Source organism: Aplidium turbinatum, chromosome 14, assembly GCF_918807975.1.
Source record: "Aplidium turbinatum chromosome 14, kaAplTurb1.1, whole genome shotgun sequence".
NCBI lineage: Eukaryota > Metazoa > Chordata > Ascidiacea > Aplousobranchia > Polyclinidae > Aplidium > Aplidium turbinatum.
The window spans coordinates 18,678,746-18,695,691 of NC_137485.1; the positions used below are offsets into that span (position 1 = coordinate 18,678,746).

At 36.0% G+C, this 16,946-nt stretch overlaps 2 protein-coding genes across 3 annotated transcripts; both read left to right on the plus strand.

Annotated features, from left to right (window-relative positions):
• The first annotated feature begins 622 nt into the window (after window positions 1–622).
• On the plus strand, window positions 623–4,242 carry LOC145783445 (STAGA complex 65 subunit gamma-like). The gene has a single exon (XM_082595321.1). It carries the CDS (start codon window positions 623–625, stop codon window positions 1,565–1,567), a length of 945 nt encoding a protein of 314 aa, XP_082451447.1. The 3' UTR covers window positions 1,568–4,242.
• On the plus strand, window positions 2,213–16,725 carry LOC145783444 (transmembrane protein 45B-like). 2 transcript variants are annotated; one of them, XM_082595320.1, is made up of 9 exons: window positions 2,213–2,268; window positions 4,243–4,390; window positions 6,684–6,784; window positions 7,743–7,916; window positions 9,470–9,576; window positions 10,820–10,951; window positions 12,584–12,704; window positions 13,194–13,308; window positions 14,265–16,725. In XM_082595320.1, exons 1-9 carry the CDS (start codon window positions 2,235–2,237, stop codon window positions 14,407–14,409), a joined length of 1,077 nt encoding a protein of 358 aa, XP_082451446.1. In that variant the 5' UTR covers window positions 2,213–2,234; the 3' UTR covers window positions 14,410–16,725. The 2 variants fall into 2 exon arrangements, with proteins under 2 accessions (XP_082451446.1, XP_082451445.1); XM_082595319.1 differs by lacking the exon at window positions 2,213–2,268 and having other exon boundaries at window positions 4,164–4,390.
• Window positions 16,726–16,946: the final 221 nt, after the last annotated feature.

The window sequence follows — 16,946 nt, forward strand, 5'->3', positions numbered from 1 at the left end:
TAGATCCTTTCATGCACGTTTTAAACCATTATGGTTTTGCCACCTTTTCCTTTTGTTCCTGTATTTCTTTTTCACAGTATCATTTCTTTTGCATTCTGACAAGGAAAAATAAATTGAATTCAAAACAATGAAAATTCATTACGGGTCCCTACAAAAGCATTGGCAAACGCGCGGAATAGGTACACTAATAATGGCTGACGTCTGAACCTGCTTTCTTCAAAAATCGTAAACGAGAGAAGTGACGATGCGCGGTCTAGTTATAATAAGATGTCTATGGTTTAGGCTGACTTTGTTTCAAAAAAAAAGACTTTGTTTTAAAAAATTACGGTACATTGATTGTGCAGCTAACTTATAACTGTAATAAAATTATTGTAAAAACTCCATCAATATACAATAAATAGAACGTAGCAAACAGAAAAATAACATATAAAAAAGAACAAAAAAGATAGGCTACGGTATGGTAGCCTACCTAATTAATACTGTACGTGTAACTTGTAAATGTGCTATGCTATTCTTTTTTGTTCAGATTTTGTTGCAACATGCATGATTTAACTCAGTGTTGTGTATAATGTGGAGTCAATTATTTTAACTTTGAAAAAAAATTTTGTCATATTTTGCAACAATGTCTGAAGAAAATTGGGGGTGCCTCGTGCCATTAGAAGGGACTGCACAAATTACAAGATCTATGTTGGAAATGCTCAATGCTAAACCATACACTGTAGCAAAAGAAGAAAAGGAATTAAATATATATGAAGAACCCTCAGAATGCAGAAGCATAGAGATACCTTCAACTGTGCTTGATAATATCCAACTTGCTGATTACATCATAGATGCAGAATTTGAAACAACAAATAACATTTTGTTTTCAAATCTAACTTTTCCAGTACTTAGTCCAAAATGCCATGAATCAGGTTTGAAAAGCATTTCGGTAAATAATAGTAACAGTATTGACATCAAAGAACTAGAAGATTGCACGAAGAAAGGAGTTGCTGCAGTTTGTGCAAGTCATGGATATGATATGGCAACTTCATCTGCAATGCGTGTATTGATTGATGTTACACAACAATATATTGATACTTTTTGTAAATCATTGCGACAAACTTTAGACAATGAAGCTCTCACTGGACAAACTGGCTTTTTTGATAGCGTAGATCAAGTTCTTCATGACATGAACATATTTGGTCTAAAAGAACTTACCGATTTTTATAAAGAACATGTTCTTGATCAACATAAAAAATTACATCATAAAAGTATGAAACTTAAAGAGAAGGCAAAGGCTTTACATGAACAGCCAAAAGTAAAAATTCCTGTCAAAGTAAAACAGGAAACAGGAAACGCAAGTGGCTGGAGACCAATCCCAGCTGTTGAGCAAAATATTTTGAATTCAAATACCAGATGGAAGTCTTTTGTTAAAACTGAAATTGGTGGTACTCCTCAACAGGACTCTATTAATCCTGGTGCATCATCCTGGCAAACGGATAATGTAACAACATCTTCAACTATGCTTGCTCTACCTAATTCATCACAAGATTATTTTAGAATAAAGAAACAAAGATTTGGGAATTGATTCATAAATATCAGGCCTCTATGGTCAATATCAATTGTTCAATGGCCTCCGAAACTATCGTGCCGGTAGGCCATGTTTGGCCGCCGGCTTCAACCTTCTAATTTGGCATCATCAATTGCTAAAGTAATCAAACAAAGTGTGAATTACGTATGCAAAAAAGTGCCAACGTAAAATTTGAACATGTGTGGATTACAGCAACCCAGTCAGCAAATCAGTCTGTAGACATTGAAACGATGTAAAAAAACAGCTGATTTGTTGTCTGGATCTCCATTCCATTTTGGCTGCCATGCATGAGAATTTGGCCGCCGGAAAAATAAAGGAGCTTAGAGGCCTGAGTATGACAGCAGATTAAGAGAAACAACATTTTGCTTTCCCATAAACACTATAAACAAGTGATTGATAAAAAAATAACTGCCTTGAGTAACATTCTTTAAAGATGTAAACTGGGAAAAAGTTTCAGGAGTAATAATGTAAGATTGACACTTTTCAATGTGTAGAATGTTGTAAATTCTTACATATCTTTAAAATATCTTAGTTTTTAATGCTTCATTCTGGTGTTGTCTATCAATTCACCTGTCTGTGTTTACAAGGATTATATGCAGATGTGTGCATCTACTACTTTAAAAAGATCATGTTCTTGCTCTTTCTAGAATATGTCAAAAGTTTGATGCTTTCACTACTCATTACGTCAAAAAGAGAAGGTACATTTGCATTTAATAGTTATTATGTTAGCATACTGTAATACCGTATAGTGCTGTTAAAGATTGTTTTAGTGCAGTAGAATTCTCTCAGTAAATCCACCTCAGTCCTGCGTGATTTTAGATTTAGTAATAGGTTGACACGTTCCATATTTCAAAATCGATTGTACAATATTAAAAATTCTACCCCTAAGCAAATTAGATTTAATATGCAGATGGATTTATTATTTATAGTTTATTAACCGGATTCTACTGTATTTCCTGATTGTCAAATTTATTTGATGCTAAAACGCTTTTACTGTTTTATTTATCAGGATGATATATGTATGTGATGTCAATTTGAGATGGATGTATCATGATATGTAATTTTCAATACAAAGTTAGAAGATTGAAATTCACTAGGCATTGTAGTTAGAAAGGCATGACTCTAGTTTCTTTATGCGCTATTATGTTGCATGTGCAACTGCAAAGTTTGTGTTCAGCTTTCATTAAACATTTTGTTTGTTATTGTGTACCGGTAGCCTAATGTTGTTTTTACCATTCTAGGTTATTCTTTTTTAATTTAGTACATTGCTATTGTTCTGACAAACCAAGCAATTCTGATAGGCTTCATGCAGGAGCCAACAGTTTTGTTTTGGGTATAACAGGTCTCTAAGCTCGCGGCCATGGCCACCAACAAGTCGTTAATGGCCTCCGAAACTACTGCACCAGTAGGTCATGTTTGTTCGCCAGCTTTATCCTTCAAATTTGGCGTCCAATTGCTGATGTAAATGCGGAAGCAATCGAAGAAAGTGTGAATTTCGTCGGCAAATAACTGCACATGCAAATTTTGAACTGGAGTGGATTGCAGATACTCAGTCAGCAAATCAGACTGTAGACGCTGAATAAGTGTAAAAAATGACTGATCTGTTGTCTGGGTTTCCGCTTTATTAGTACGGTATTTAAAACTTTCTTTTCTCCACTCGCATTCGTTCATGCTCTACATTTACTTGGGAAGCAGTGCATTTAAGTACAACAGCAAATATGTTTCAGGTTTGTGTTTGCATCGTTCTTCTCTGAGTGAACGCAAACACATGATGTCAATTAACAGATTTTTAAAAACACAAAGTTTTAACGGACTTTTTATTTTGGCTGCCGGTCGCGAGAATTTGGTCGCTGGGCGCGAGAATTTGGCCGCTGGGAAGAAGCGCTGGTAGGCCATGCTTGGTCGTTGGAAAAATAGAGGAGCTTAGAGGCCTGTATATGTGTATAAGTGTATAATCATGGCGACCAATACGCACAGGCCGGGTACATGACATTCTGACGTGGGCACAAGACAATTCATGGTGGCTAACTTGTCACAGAGACATCTCATTGCAGGGTACACCTCACCACGAGACTGTCTTAAGCCAATTCTAATTCATTCATTGAACGTATTTTGCCTTTTAATATACGGTACAGATACTTTTGTCTACCAATGTTGAATTTTTTCACTTGCTATGATACAAAAGTTATCTAACATATTTTGAAACAAGAAAGTGCAAGCTTTGTACAGTCAAAAAAAGCTTCATCAACAACACATTCTTTTTTATATTTGTTTGTAGCTCGCATAATCGTATTTAAAAAATTGAATAACTTATTCGTCACAACAAGTGTCTATTGAAAAAAATGCAATAAAAATTCATCACTGGTAAACAAAAGTTTCGCATAATGCAAAATAGGATAGAAATTATCTCAAATAGTCTCACAGTGAAATGTATCCTGTTGTGAGATGTCCCTGCGACAGGTTGGCTGCTTCCAATCATCTTACGTAACATCGGCGTGACAGAATGTCCGGATCTAGCACAAGTCTCACATATTTGCAAGCTTTCGAAAATGAACAGTTTTAATTTAAAAAATTGAAAGTTTTGTCATCATACATGAAAATAAAACTGCTTGATCATCGTTTTTTTTTTCGTGTTTGTACACTGCTATTCTATAAGGCTCATGCTTTTTCAGGTCAGTTGGCTAAGAAATATTGTATACAGTATTTATATGCTAATACACCTCATAATATGGGGAGTTATGGAGGCCATGTTTTACCTGGGACATTTTTTATAATTTTTGGTTTCTGGTACTCATTGAGATTTGCTTATGGTTACTTAAGGTAAGTGCATGTAAACATGTCTGTTGTAACTCTCAACACTGCATGAGTGCATGTCCTTGCACATTTTAATTTTTAACTTGACCATATTTGCACACAGTTTAGATTATTTGGAATTTAACTTGGTTGTTTGATTCATTTTATCTTATGTTCATTGTTCAGTGCATTGGCATGACATCACTTGTTTTTAATTTGGTTTCACAAACAATAGTTGCAGTGTTGTATATAGAACATTTTCACTGATGCATGTCACGTTGATGTGGCACTTTGTCTGTTAATGTTGATTCAAGCAATGTTTGGATGCAGTTACATAACATCCAAAAATCCAGGTAATATTGAAAAACAAAGTTTTTATCAGGGGTGGGCATGCAGCTTTTGTACATCTCACGATAACATTCAAAACTGTTCCATGTATCTGGCCTATGCACACATTAACATAATTTGTGTTTTTCTTGCTTTGCCTTATATAAGTGTCTTTACCAGAAAGTGTTTTTCCTTAGAAATTCTTGTTTAAGCTAGTTTATAAGCTCATTTCGTTTACACTTTCAATCTCGAAAAATATTTTGCTTGCTTGAACCGCGGTCACGTGAGTATCACTACCACAACGATTATTCAGTTCACGCTCCAAAACGTTTGCGCCATGGCAAGAAGTATATAAACCAACTACAGTCATTCAATAATGACTTCCAAATGTTGGTGTGTATTATTTTCGTTGTGATGATCATGGTCAGAAATAAAAACAACTAAACTGAACTCGTGTAAAAAATGCTGCAAAAAGCTAAGGTTGCAAATACCCAATTTACTTCTGAAAGAAGTATTCAGACACCTTAATGAATTTGAAAAGTTAGAAACAGTTGTGGTCAGAAGACACTGGATGCAAAACAACAATCACAAATTTCCTAGTTGCTTGTTCAACGCCAGCAGCTTGCTTGTTCAGCGCCAGCAGCTAGACTACTGAGAGTAGACCTCAGATTTTGGCGTGAAAATATTTCCAATCAAAAGAACTCGCTTTTAAATGAGAATTCTGGCGGAGCTGTTCGCACTGGAGTGTATTTTTTCTCACGTACTCTTGCTTATTCGCACTAAAGTTTTAGTAAGCAGCACTAAGCGCAATTATCATAAACAAAATGTTAAGCTTGCTTAAGCAAGAAAACAGTCGTCATGTAGATGTGCAGTGCTTTGATGCTGTACAGTGTATATATACCCCTTTTATGTACCAACAGTCCAACATGTTCTTTTAAGACTACTTGTGAAAACAGTTTTTAAATTAATGATTGATAGGCCTACAGAGTCAGTCCTATAAACAACAAATTTTGGAGTTTAGATTACCGTACTTCTTTGAACAGTATTTTGTGAAGTTGGTTTGCCTCATCACGATAGTGTTGCTTCGAACAGACTGTGTCACTATAATATTTAGGCCTAAATTGTTATGTAAATTTAAGGTTCAGTTATATTTAGATAAAAGACGACAGAAATGCACATGTGGCCTTCTTTGATTATGGTTAGATTGGTCTAATATTAGAATTGGTTTGATATTGACCAAGTACCCTTTCAAAAAAGTTTGCCCACCCCTGGTACAGTGCATACACTGGTGAAAAATAGAAAAAGGCCACTGACAGCATTGTACTGTTTCTGAGTATCTTACAGACATTAATTTAATTCTAAGCCCTATCGAACACCATCATATGTGGGATGCTCGACGGAATAATTGTCTTGGTTACTAGCAATACATGCTGCTGATCAATGTTTTTGGCATGTGCAATCACTATATAATTGACCACCATTCTGTTCCAAGTTTTTACAAATGTTCATTATATACACGTCTACACGATTTGATTACATAGTATTTTTTGGAAACTTATTAAACCTGGTGGCAACCTTTTTGAGTTTGACAAAACTATTGTGTAGAATTTTTTGTGTGGTGATTGGTGAGGCATGAATATAACAAAGTGGACGATATGCTTGACTGGAAAATATTTTATATATATAATTTTAGATCACCTTTTCATAACTGTTTTGTTTTGTGTGGTAAAGTAAGTGGAATATATTTCTTGGCCATTGTATTTAATACTTTTATTTTGTTCAAACGCATGTTGGGAGCATGAGATCAACACTAATTTGTTAAACGCATCCTACTAAATATTTTTTAAACACTTTCTTCTTTTGCTTGCATAGTATTTGATTGAATGAGTAGAAATTACGTCCTGTTTTATACGCTTGCAGTACCTTGTTCTCAAAATTGAAAATATGTATTTGTAAACTCAAGGTGTTTTTTTGTCATCTGTGTTTATTTTAGAGGCCGACCAGCAGGAAGAAGTAAAGTTTTTTACATCTGCAGAGTACCATGCTATGGGGTTGTTATTGAAGGAGTGATTAAAGTTGTTTTCGTTTCCATAGGTAAGACGTTTGCAGGGTGAATGAAAATGTCAAATAAATGTTGCAAAAGTTTGTGAATATGTGCATTTGAAAATAAATGCATATTTTACAACTATGCAAACATATACGAATTCATAGTCAGTATTTTACAGCTCACAAAATTGTGTTTGTGTGTATATATCGTATGTGTTGCATCTTCAAGGAAAACACTTAAACAATCAACAGAGCTAAGGGTTTAAGGAGTATATAAAATATGCTTATTTCGAAACAAAAGCACAATAAAGAATTACACATTCTAATAAAGTTTCTGCCTTCCAAATGATTCCTTCCTAAAATGATTTTATTTAAATGCTACATTCTTGTAGTTTTAAATCCAAGAAAAACGTCAAGGATACTTTTATATGAGTGACTAGTTTCATGTTGCCAACATCTTACCTCTGTGGTATCGGTTTATGTTATGTCTGGATTCTGGAAGTTCCGAAGTATTTTCATTGCAAGTAAAGTTGCAGTATGCAAGGTTTTTTACAGATAATTTTATTTGACAGTGTACTTCTATGCCAGAAAGTGATTTGAAAAGTTGATTCAGATTTCTTAGAACAAGTAGAAACAGTCCTGTTTTGATGCTAGAATGTATAATATATTGCTTGAAGATTGAGTTTTATTTCAAGCTTAAAATTTAATCTTTCAACAGTTTTATCATTTTCAAACAAATGCATTCTTTGTGCATCTACCATTTGGTAGCCAGAGCATTATGCAAGCACTTGTGATGTTCGTTTCTCTTGCTCTCTATCAGATATAGAAACAACTTGATTGATAAACTGCAATCTGTGACTTCAGCTATAACAATTACTGCATTGTAATAAGATTTTCACCGGTAATCAGCTAAGATTTGAGTGTCATATTATTTTGATGTAAAATGTTAATTTGATGCTGTTCTTAAGTTTAGTTCATCAACTTTTTGATTGAAACATCTCTTCAGGTACATTGGTAGAATTATTTTACGTTGGTACTTCCCCGTCCGGCCATCTCCATAAGCCGAACGGAGAGTTCACCCACCCGATGAACTGGCAGCATGCGACCATGTATTTCTTCTTTGGCATATCAGGAGTTGCTGACATCCTCAGTCACCTTGCCCGTCACGTGATTCCGTCAGGTATATAATTGGTAAAATTTTGTCTTATTTTTTGCTATATTGTTTATAGTTGTATGAAGATTTATTCCCTGTATTACTATTTATTACCTGTATCTACTCATTTCATGTGAATAATAATAATTAAAATCTATTTCACCAACTTTTGGTCACAAAAATAAAATGCTTTCACTGGTTAGTTGATAATTGTGTTAATTGTTGATGAAAATAAATTACTGTTTTTGAGGTATTTTTATCAGTCTATGTTTCTCGTACTAAACATAATCAGCTGAATCTATAAAGCGGATTAAGCTCTATGCAAATTTCTGGTGCGATTTCATGACACTTTGCAAATAACAGGTGGCACCTGATCTTTCAGGTGACACATAGACATATTTATTGCAAAAATTGTTTCAAGCTCTTCCTACTTTCGGAATGGCCCGTTTTGGTGAGTCCGATTCGGTGAGTCCGATTCGGTGAGTCCGATCCCTTAACAGGGGATTTTTTCAATTTTTTTTTTGAATTGTCGAGTACCGTAACCTAATTATCATTGCCGTTTTAGGGTTAGGGGTTAGAGCAGGGACGGGCAACATACGGCCCGCGGGCCGGATCCGGCCCGCGACGGGATTTTGAGCGGCCCGCAGACAGTTTCCGGTCTTTACATAATGTGGCCCGCGGCCACTCTACCGCAATCCTCCACTACTTGTTTACTACGTCAAATAATAGTGACTGTTGGTTATTTTTTAGTTCTTTGATTATTTATTTTCGGTTTTTAGTCAAGTGACAAGCATGTTATGTTCCGTCATTAACGGGCCTTCCATCCCTTTTCTTTGTCTCTTGTAAGAACCTCCTTCAGTCTCAAGCTGGAAAAATAGATCAAAGTGAAATTTGGCTGATTAGTGTAATAATTACACGGGGAACGTATACAAATAATGGTGATTGTTGGTTATTCTCTGGTTCTTTGTGTTTTAGTTTCTTTGTTTTCAGTTAGAATTAGATTTTGAATGTAGCCTACAATAAATATTTTCCTATGGATTTTGCCAAGAAACGTAAAGTTGAAAAGGAGTGTCGCGAATTTAACAAATATGCTCAAGCGCTTTTTCACACAAGTCGGCAAGAAAGCAGTAGGCTACCGTATACGTTTGCTTTGCAATGAAAGTGACAACTTTGATCGACTACAGATGTCTCATTGACTTCAGAAGCTACATTACGTTAATTGTTAATAAATTCATTAAAGACTGTTTTTGGTCTTTATGCTTTAAACTTAAAGTTTACATTACATTAAATAGAATTCATTCTTTGTCTAGGTGGATAAATACACGCTTAATGTAGCAATTCATGAATCCGGCCCGCCAACTACTTCATTTTCCCATATCAGGCCCGCCGCCTGGAGAAGTTGCCCGCCCCTGGGTTAGAGGTTAGGAACTCACCGAATCGGACTAACCGAATTGGACTCACCGAATAGTAGCAGACCCTCCTACTTTAGCACACAGTGGCTGCAAATGCATCTGTGTAGCAAAAACAGCAGGTTTCGTGAAAGAATTTCATAACGGTAACGAAATATGTCCGCTTTGAAGGCTTTGATCGAATTTTCGGAGGCTTGGCTCTTTTCATCGAAGGCTACTTGTTTTACTTTCACTTGCATGGTCGTTCTCACATCGACACCAGAGTGCACATATTGCTTGTAAGTTGGTTAGCTATTCCTGTAGTCTTTGTTGTGTCATCAATTACATTTATTTTATCAAAATTCTAACCTAGTATATTTGAAGCATTACGTAAATGTTGCAGTAGAAATTTGTGCCCGATTTATCTAGGCTTTGTGTAGAACAAATTCTGAAAGCTTTATACGCTTGCAACGCAATGAAATCTGTTAGAACTTAAAAAGGATACTAAGGCTATGTCTTTACAAACCACCCAGTGGAAATACGTGTGTAACTGTTGACCAATATTCGAAAACTCTTGTAGGTCGCTCACAACTGCTTAATTGATTGAGTTTTGAACCACTCTGTTGCAGTTACCCCGCACTAATATACCCACGCAGTATAAAGGGGGTATTACTTGTAATTAGGTGTTAATCCCACTAAGTTCGTCATTTCACCAGCCGACCTACAGTGCCACGTGTCTAGTTAATGCAACGAGCTAGGGCCATCGTTAAAACAATATATATATTAAACATATTGCGTTTTAACAACCTTTCCATGGTTTAGGTAGACACCCGCTGTAAGTTGCTTTTGTAATTTTCGATCACATGCTCAAGTTTTGTAGAACCAGCCAATGCCACAAGGAAATGCGAGGCAACCGATCTACTGTGCTACTTCAAGGCTTAAAATATCATTAAGGGTCTTGCCAAGACTTAACTTTGGACTACTGCAAATGTTTGGTTATTGAATGTTGTTGTCCTATGAGTTATTGAATGTTGTCCTAGAGTCTGCTATCACGATATAAGGAGAATCCAATTCGGAGAAAGCTTTTTTTCGGTCGGTTTTAAAATCTCACAGCCGCATCTGTTTATTCAAAGGAATTAGCTTATAACAGACGTTAATCAAAGAAAGTCTCAGCGAAAAAAATGAAACAGTTGTAAAACGTCGTTTCGTGATTAACAATAGTGGTTCATCAAATGAAGTCTCTGCGAAAATGTCTCAACTAAAGTTGTTAGATATCGCTATACCCTATACGGCAGGATATCAGCTAATTTATATCTACCTCACTGAAACAATAACTTGCTCGTTTGCATGGGTATGGGAAGGTAAATGCAAAGCCGTCTACCTAAATGATCTCTACAAATTCTCTGAATAAACAGTAAGCGGTCGCTGGAGTTAAGAAATCGCCGAATCAGTTTTCTCCGAAAAACTTGTCACCGAATTGGGATTTTTCTGAAACGGGCATTCCAGATATTACTGACCGTCTGTTATAACGTGTGTTTTAAGGTACTGGCGGTGTGGCCGGCCGCACTGTTTTCATTCGTGCAATGCCTAATCATGAAGAATCGCAAGATCTTGCATGTTTTCGAGATGCTCACTGCAACGCTGATCATGGCGCAAGGAACGTGGTTTTGGCAGGTGTGTGAAATTTATTTCCGAATTTGGTTTCAGGTATTTGTTTTATGTAGAAAATATAATACTTCTTATAAAACCCCTCTCCCTTTTTTCACACTCAATCAGCATACAAAGAACGCAATTGAACAAATTTTGTTTTTGAAACTTCGCTTGATTTATTTTTATTTAACAAAAGAAGGAAATGTATCTTGGATAAAAATTTAAGTGATTTTCTTGCTTTTGTTGGCTCACTTGTGCCACATCATATAGCGACTAAAAGCGTTATGTTTACAGTCAATTTTCTATGAAACAATGTCGTTGCTTAAATTGGGACTCGGAAGGTATTCTCCAAATTCTGATCAAAACTAGTTCAACTCAACCGTACATCACTAAAAGAATGGCATGCAATACATTGCAGTCTTAGTTTATTCATTGACGCTTAAAATAACCATAATTTATCTTTTGAAACTAGATTGCTATTTCCCCATTGTGTCTTCATTCTAGTATTATCACCTCATTAGCATATGCTAAGAATTGATCGCATGTTTGATGAGTGTGCAAGATCTTGATCCCTGCTGTAGTTGGCTTGCTTATTGAAGGAAGTGGTCTGGCTTGAGAAAGTTTTGGGTTCAGACGTTTGTGTTGCGTTGTATTTGCGCTGCTAAAGGGTTTATTCGCGTTACTACAATTAGCCTTTTATAGAGTTCGCTTTGCGTCTATCGTGTCTTGCAGTAATAAACATTTTCGCTGGATTTTAGAAGAAGTTTTATTGCGGTTTGCATCGCTAAATTAAAGTTCTAAAACTTTGACTTTACTGTTCTCCGTGTTGCGAATTGCGATGCTTCCCGACATCTTTCATGTTTTCTCCCTTAAGTGTTGTCGAGCCAAGCAGACGAATCAATAATCAAGGTATAAGCTTTGTGCTACTTCAGTGGTTCCGATCTCAGCATGGGCAAGCTTCATGTTTGTTTAGTGTAACTTGCCATAAAGATATTGGATATTAGGTAATGTTATCCCGCAGAAGTTTTTGCTTTGATCAGTTATCGATCGGCATCGACTTTCTTTCCTAGTCTGCATTTTTGCTTGCCGCAGTATTTTTCTGCTGTCGTGGGACCTTGTCTCGACTGAGACATTCCAACCAGCAAAACTCATCCTTGTAACATTGATTCAACTATTGCAGACGTTGAATCAATGTAAAAAGGGCTAATGTTGTTAGCTTGGATTGCAGAAAAACATTGTTAAATATCATAGGCTATAGAACATGTTTACAATAAGCTGCTACTGTGCTGCAGACTATAGTTTGAAAGCAGGAAAATATAGTTTGCTATTTTCTAATGTTTGATGCAAATTAAAGGAAATGAGTAACGAGTCCGAAGTTTTCCAAATTCTAATTAAATCCACCGCCGTGCACTGCGCAATATTTTCTGAAAACTATTGGTGCCAGTGAATACTGGCAAGTTTGCCATCTGGAAACTTGGTTTCAACATCCTTTTCTTTCATTTTGAATTTCTCATTTTGTTATGCACAATCTCATATGTAGGCAATAGGCATTCTGGATATGCCTTGTAATCCATTCACACGAATAACTTGTTTGTTTATTTTGCGCTAGTGCTCGAGAGCTATTTGAATTAGCTTCAGGTCTCATTTTGCTTTTAGACTGCCTACATATTGTACCCTCCTAACGGTGAACCATGGGACCCCTGCCACCGACCAATCGTGCATGTAAACAGCACTGACAACAGCCCCATGCCCCACAGCCATGATGAACACGTGAAGGGTGAGTGCTTATTTATTGCTCATTTTCCTAGTGATTTGGGCTGTTATTGCCTTAAAATTTTACTGGGCCTGCGATTTGTAAATTCGTCATTTAACAAGTAACGCGAAATGGAGTACGGTACACATGACAAACGTTGCAAGTTGAAATAACAGTTCGTAGTTACTAAATGTTTTTGTATGTAGTTTAGATATATTTTCTTTTTGTTGAAGCTAACAGGTCTTGGGTCCACACACTCTACTACACGTCCATGAAACTCGTACAACAAAAAACGAGGAAGTTTCCAGACCACAAAATCCATCATTTTTACATTAATTTAACGTCTGCAGACGTTGAATTAATGTTAAAATGACGGATTTCGCTGTCTGGGTCAATCATGTAACAATATCTGATGATGGCAACGCAGAAATAGAACAACCCTAAATGATTCCGAAGGTAAATGCGAAGATCGCCAAATGAATTATTTTCAAAGATTTATTTATATATTTTTAGACTGCAACTCTTTACCTGAAGCAGAGCTGAACCTGATGTTCATGACATTATTCTGGACGTGGCACATTGCTGGTGCTCTCAGCTTCGTTGGTTTTCTGTATTTCCTCATGTACAGGTAGGATATGCGCCATAAAATTTTAGTGCTATTTGTGGTTTAACTTTCATTCTGTTTTGCGACTTGTGCACACAACCTATAAGCATGCCGACGATTGTCCACTTGTCTAAACGCTGCGTGTGAGGTCGATCTTAAGTGTGCAGTATTTGATTAGCTATGTCTTTGTCTGCCTCACTACTTAGTTTTAGACGGTCTACACCAGCCGTTCCCAACTTGATTCGCTAGAGGTCCGTGAATACATTGAGTTCACGAAAATAACTAAAATTTATAAGGGATTTTATGAAATGTTAACTCGTCGTCGCTATTAGACGTTTTGGTGTCCAGGATTAACTGGCACTTTAAAGGAACCGTTAGTAACATAGAAAAGTGTGGACCTTTTGTCCATCACCAATCTGGGTTTTTGATTGATGTGTTGTAGCAGTAGGGCTCGCAAGTTAAACTTAGTTTAATTTTCAATCAGAAAAATTGATACAAGTGTTTTTAGTTGTTCAAATCTGGTTAAAATTAGTTTGCATCTCAAAGGTCAAACGAACCTTTTTCCTGGAAAGTTTTAAAAACACAAATTTGTATTTTATTTTTCTGTTAATATTCTTTGTTCACTTCATTTATATTTCATTTTTGGATTAATTATTCTCTTCGACTAACGAAACCCGTAGTGACACACTCTTCTTCCACATTAAAACGTATCAGTTGTATCATATTGTAATCAAGAAAAGGCTCTTTATAGTGACAGTCTAATTCAGTATCAGTACAGGAAGAGGGTCATCATGTCGAGTGCCGGCTGACGGAGTACTGTCGTGAGACCTCAGGGTCCTATCAAGAGAGAGAGTGTGCAACTGTACTTAAATACAGTAATTATATAGTTATATACTAAGCTTATATTTACTTGAATTGTCCTGGCTGAGTTTTCTTATCTCCGGATATAGTTCCAAAGCTTTCACGCTGTCATAACAAAGGTATTTGAAGTGGCGGGGTTTGCTGCATCCCTCTTTCAAGAAGGATGATGATACTCCTGAAAGTTCACTCAAGTATCATTCGGTGTCTCCTCACGCCAATGGATCCCTTCTTGCCAACGTGGAAGAAGAAGATGATGGATTTTAGCGAAATCCTGGATTGAAAGCTTTTTAAAGTTCCAGATCCAGAGTGTTTTTCTTTTTAACTAAACTTCACTTTAGAAATGGTTTTCCAGTATACCTGTTGGTGGTATTAGTTAAACCCGATTATTGCTCCACATTATTGCAATCATGATGACGATAATTATTGTAATATCTCAGTCTTCATTTGCTTTTGAGAATTGACCAACGTAACTACACAATAGACCGCACTCAGTCCTAATGTTTTGATATGCTAAGTTTTTCAAAGTTAATTAGACGGATTTTTGCATTGATTGAACGTCTGCAGACGTTGTAATGTAAAAAACGGCAATGTAAAAAAACGACTGATTTACTGTCTGGGTATGGACTGATTATTTCCGAACGTTGCTTTTTCTGCTTTTGATATCATCCGCTGCTGTTAGTAATAACGTCAAAATACTTCGATTCCACCACTTTTTAATAACCATAAACTGACATAACTCAGCAGCAACACTACATTTCACGTTATAAAAACAAAAACAATATGCTAACGTTTTCGGCTAGTCATACAGCCCTTTTCAAGCATATAAGAAAAATATGAATTGTCACGTGTTGTGCTTCTCGTATTTTTGCTTTTTCTGTGCCACTATCTCGTGGTGTGCTTTTGTTCATCTTGCGTAATCTGCTTGAGTCCTTTTCTGAACAATTAATTAATTCTGCCTCCCTAATACTTGACCCGTTGTGCTGCGTAATTTTTAGTTATCATTTTGTGTGAGCTAGTTTCTCAAATGTTTAGATTTTTCCATATTTTCGTTGTGATAAAAGTATTATTTTTTAGTATTTCTTTAAAAAAAAATTTTCTTTTAGGCTTGAAAAGGGTTGTATGATTAGCCGAAAACGTTAGCTTATTGTTTTTGTTTTTATAATGTTAAATTTAGTGTTGTTGCTGAGTTACGTCTGTTTATGGTTTAAAAAAATTACCTCTCTACCCAAATTGTATTTAATAAGTTACTAAAATCATATTCATCACCATCACTCAGAGTCATTCAAATGGCATAAAAATATGGTCATTTCAAGTAACCATTAAAGTATAGATTGAAGGTGTTTTTGACAAGTGTATGTAAGAAGTATCCCAATTTAATGTATCCAAACGTTGGTGCAATAGAAAAAGAGCGTCACCGGACTTAAGTCAAAAACAACAAGTTTAAACCGTCTATTTCTGCTGATTGTCAGCTTTCGATATGGGAGCTCTGATCTATAATACACTTGCAGATATATTGCCTCACCCGTTCCTGTCTTTTTCTTATGTAGACAGATATTGCATGAAATGAGTGTCATGTTTTTTTCTTTAAAAAGTTTATCGTAACCATTGCAGTACATTTATGATATAAGTACTTGATTGATTTACGTTCAGATACTACATTGTTGTACTCGTTTTGTTGCATGAAATGGAAGCTTCTCGTACACAAAAGTATTGCGACCGTACCACATTTTAAACTGATGGTCCTGCTTTGGTATCATGCACGTTATAACGTCCGCGTTTTGTCGGTTGATTGATTAAAGCTGGATTAACCTGACTTTCTGAATCAATAGAGTCCAACATTTAAACACTAAATCATGGCTGGGCAAATGCTTCGAAATCTGAAATTTTTCATCTTCAATGCCACATTGTCATGCATTCTTGGTTGACTGCTTCCTAAGAAAATGTTTTAACAAGGAAGTGTAGATCAAGAACAACTTCTATTGAAAAAAGTGATTGCAATATGACCCTTCTCTAGTCCGCGAGGTACATTTCGAGGGCTTTGTATTTGTGATTTAACATTTTAATTTATGTTTTCGTTCCAAGTCGTTAACACATTATCGTCTTTGATTTATCGCATCCCTGTTGTCTCGAATCAGTTCTTTTCTTTATTTGTAGCTTGCGAAAGTTCTTTGTGGCAAAACAGAGGTTTTATTGCACGCTGAAGTTTTCAGATGTGTTTTTGTTATTACTGCACTACACAGTTTTATATTGCACGCACAAGTAATGTCGCACAACTCATGCAAGCTGCGGCTGCACAATGTATATTGCTCTAGTAAACGAGTGGCTATTATTTTCGTTGCGAATGTAAAAGTTGTAGCTTGGAAACACTGATTGGAAACGTTCCATTGTGAAACGATGAATGAGTCAATATTTTTGATAATGAATGAATCGACCTTTCATAAAATTTTCAATCAATCAATGAAGCAGTGAAAACCAATCATGTATATACAAAGTATACGTCTATATTTGTGTTCAGTGTACCTGCCAATTGCTTGTGTTCGAGCACCGTTTGTTATTTTGAAAACATGGAACTGCAGTACACATCTGGTTCAACTCAACTTCGATATAAAATACGACTTCGCAACAGCAGACTTCTTTTCATAGACTCACAACTTTTGATCCCTATGTCCAAACAACCTTTTTATGCCGATAAGATTTTACGAAACAAAGTAGAACGATTTGACGTAAAGATTTCGACGTTTTAAAGTAAAATTCATAAGAGAGCCGAACCATCGCCGCTTGATCTGGTTGGTTGGATTTTG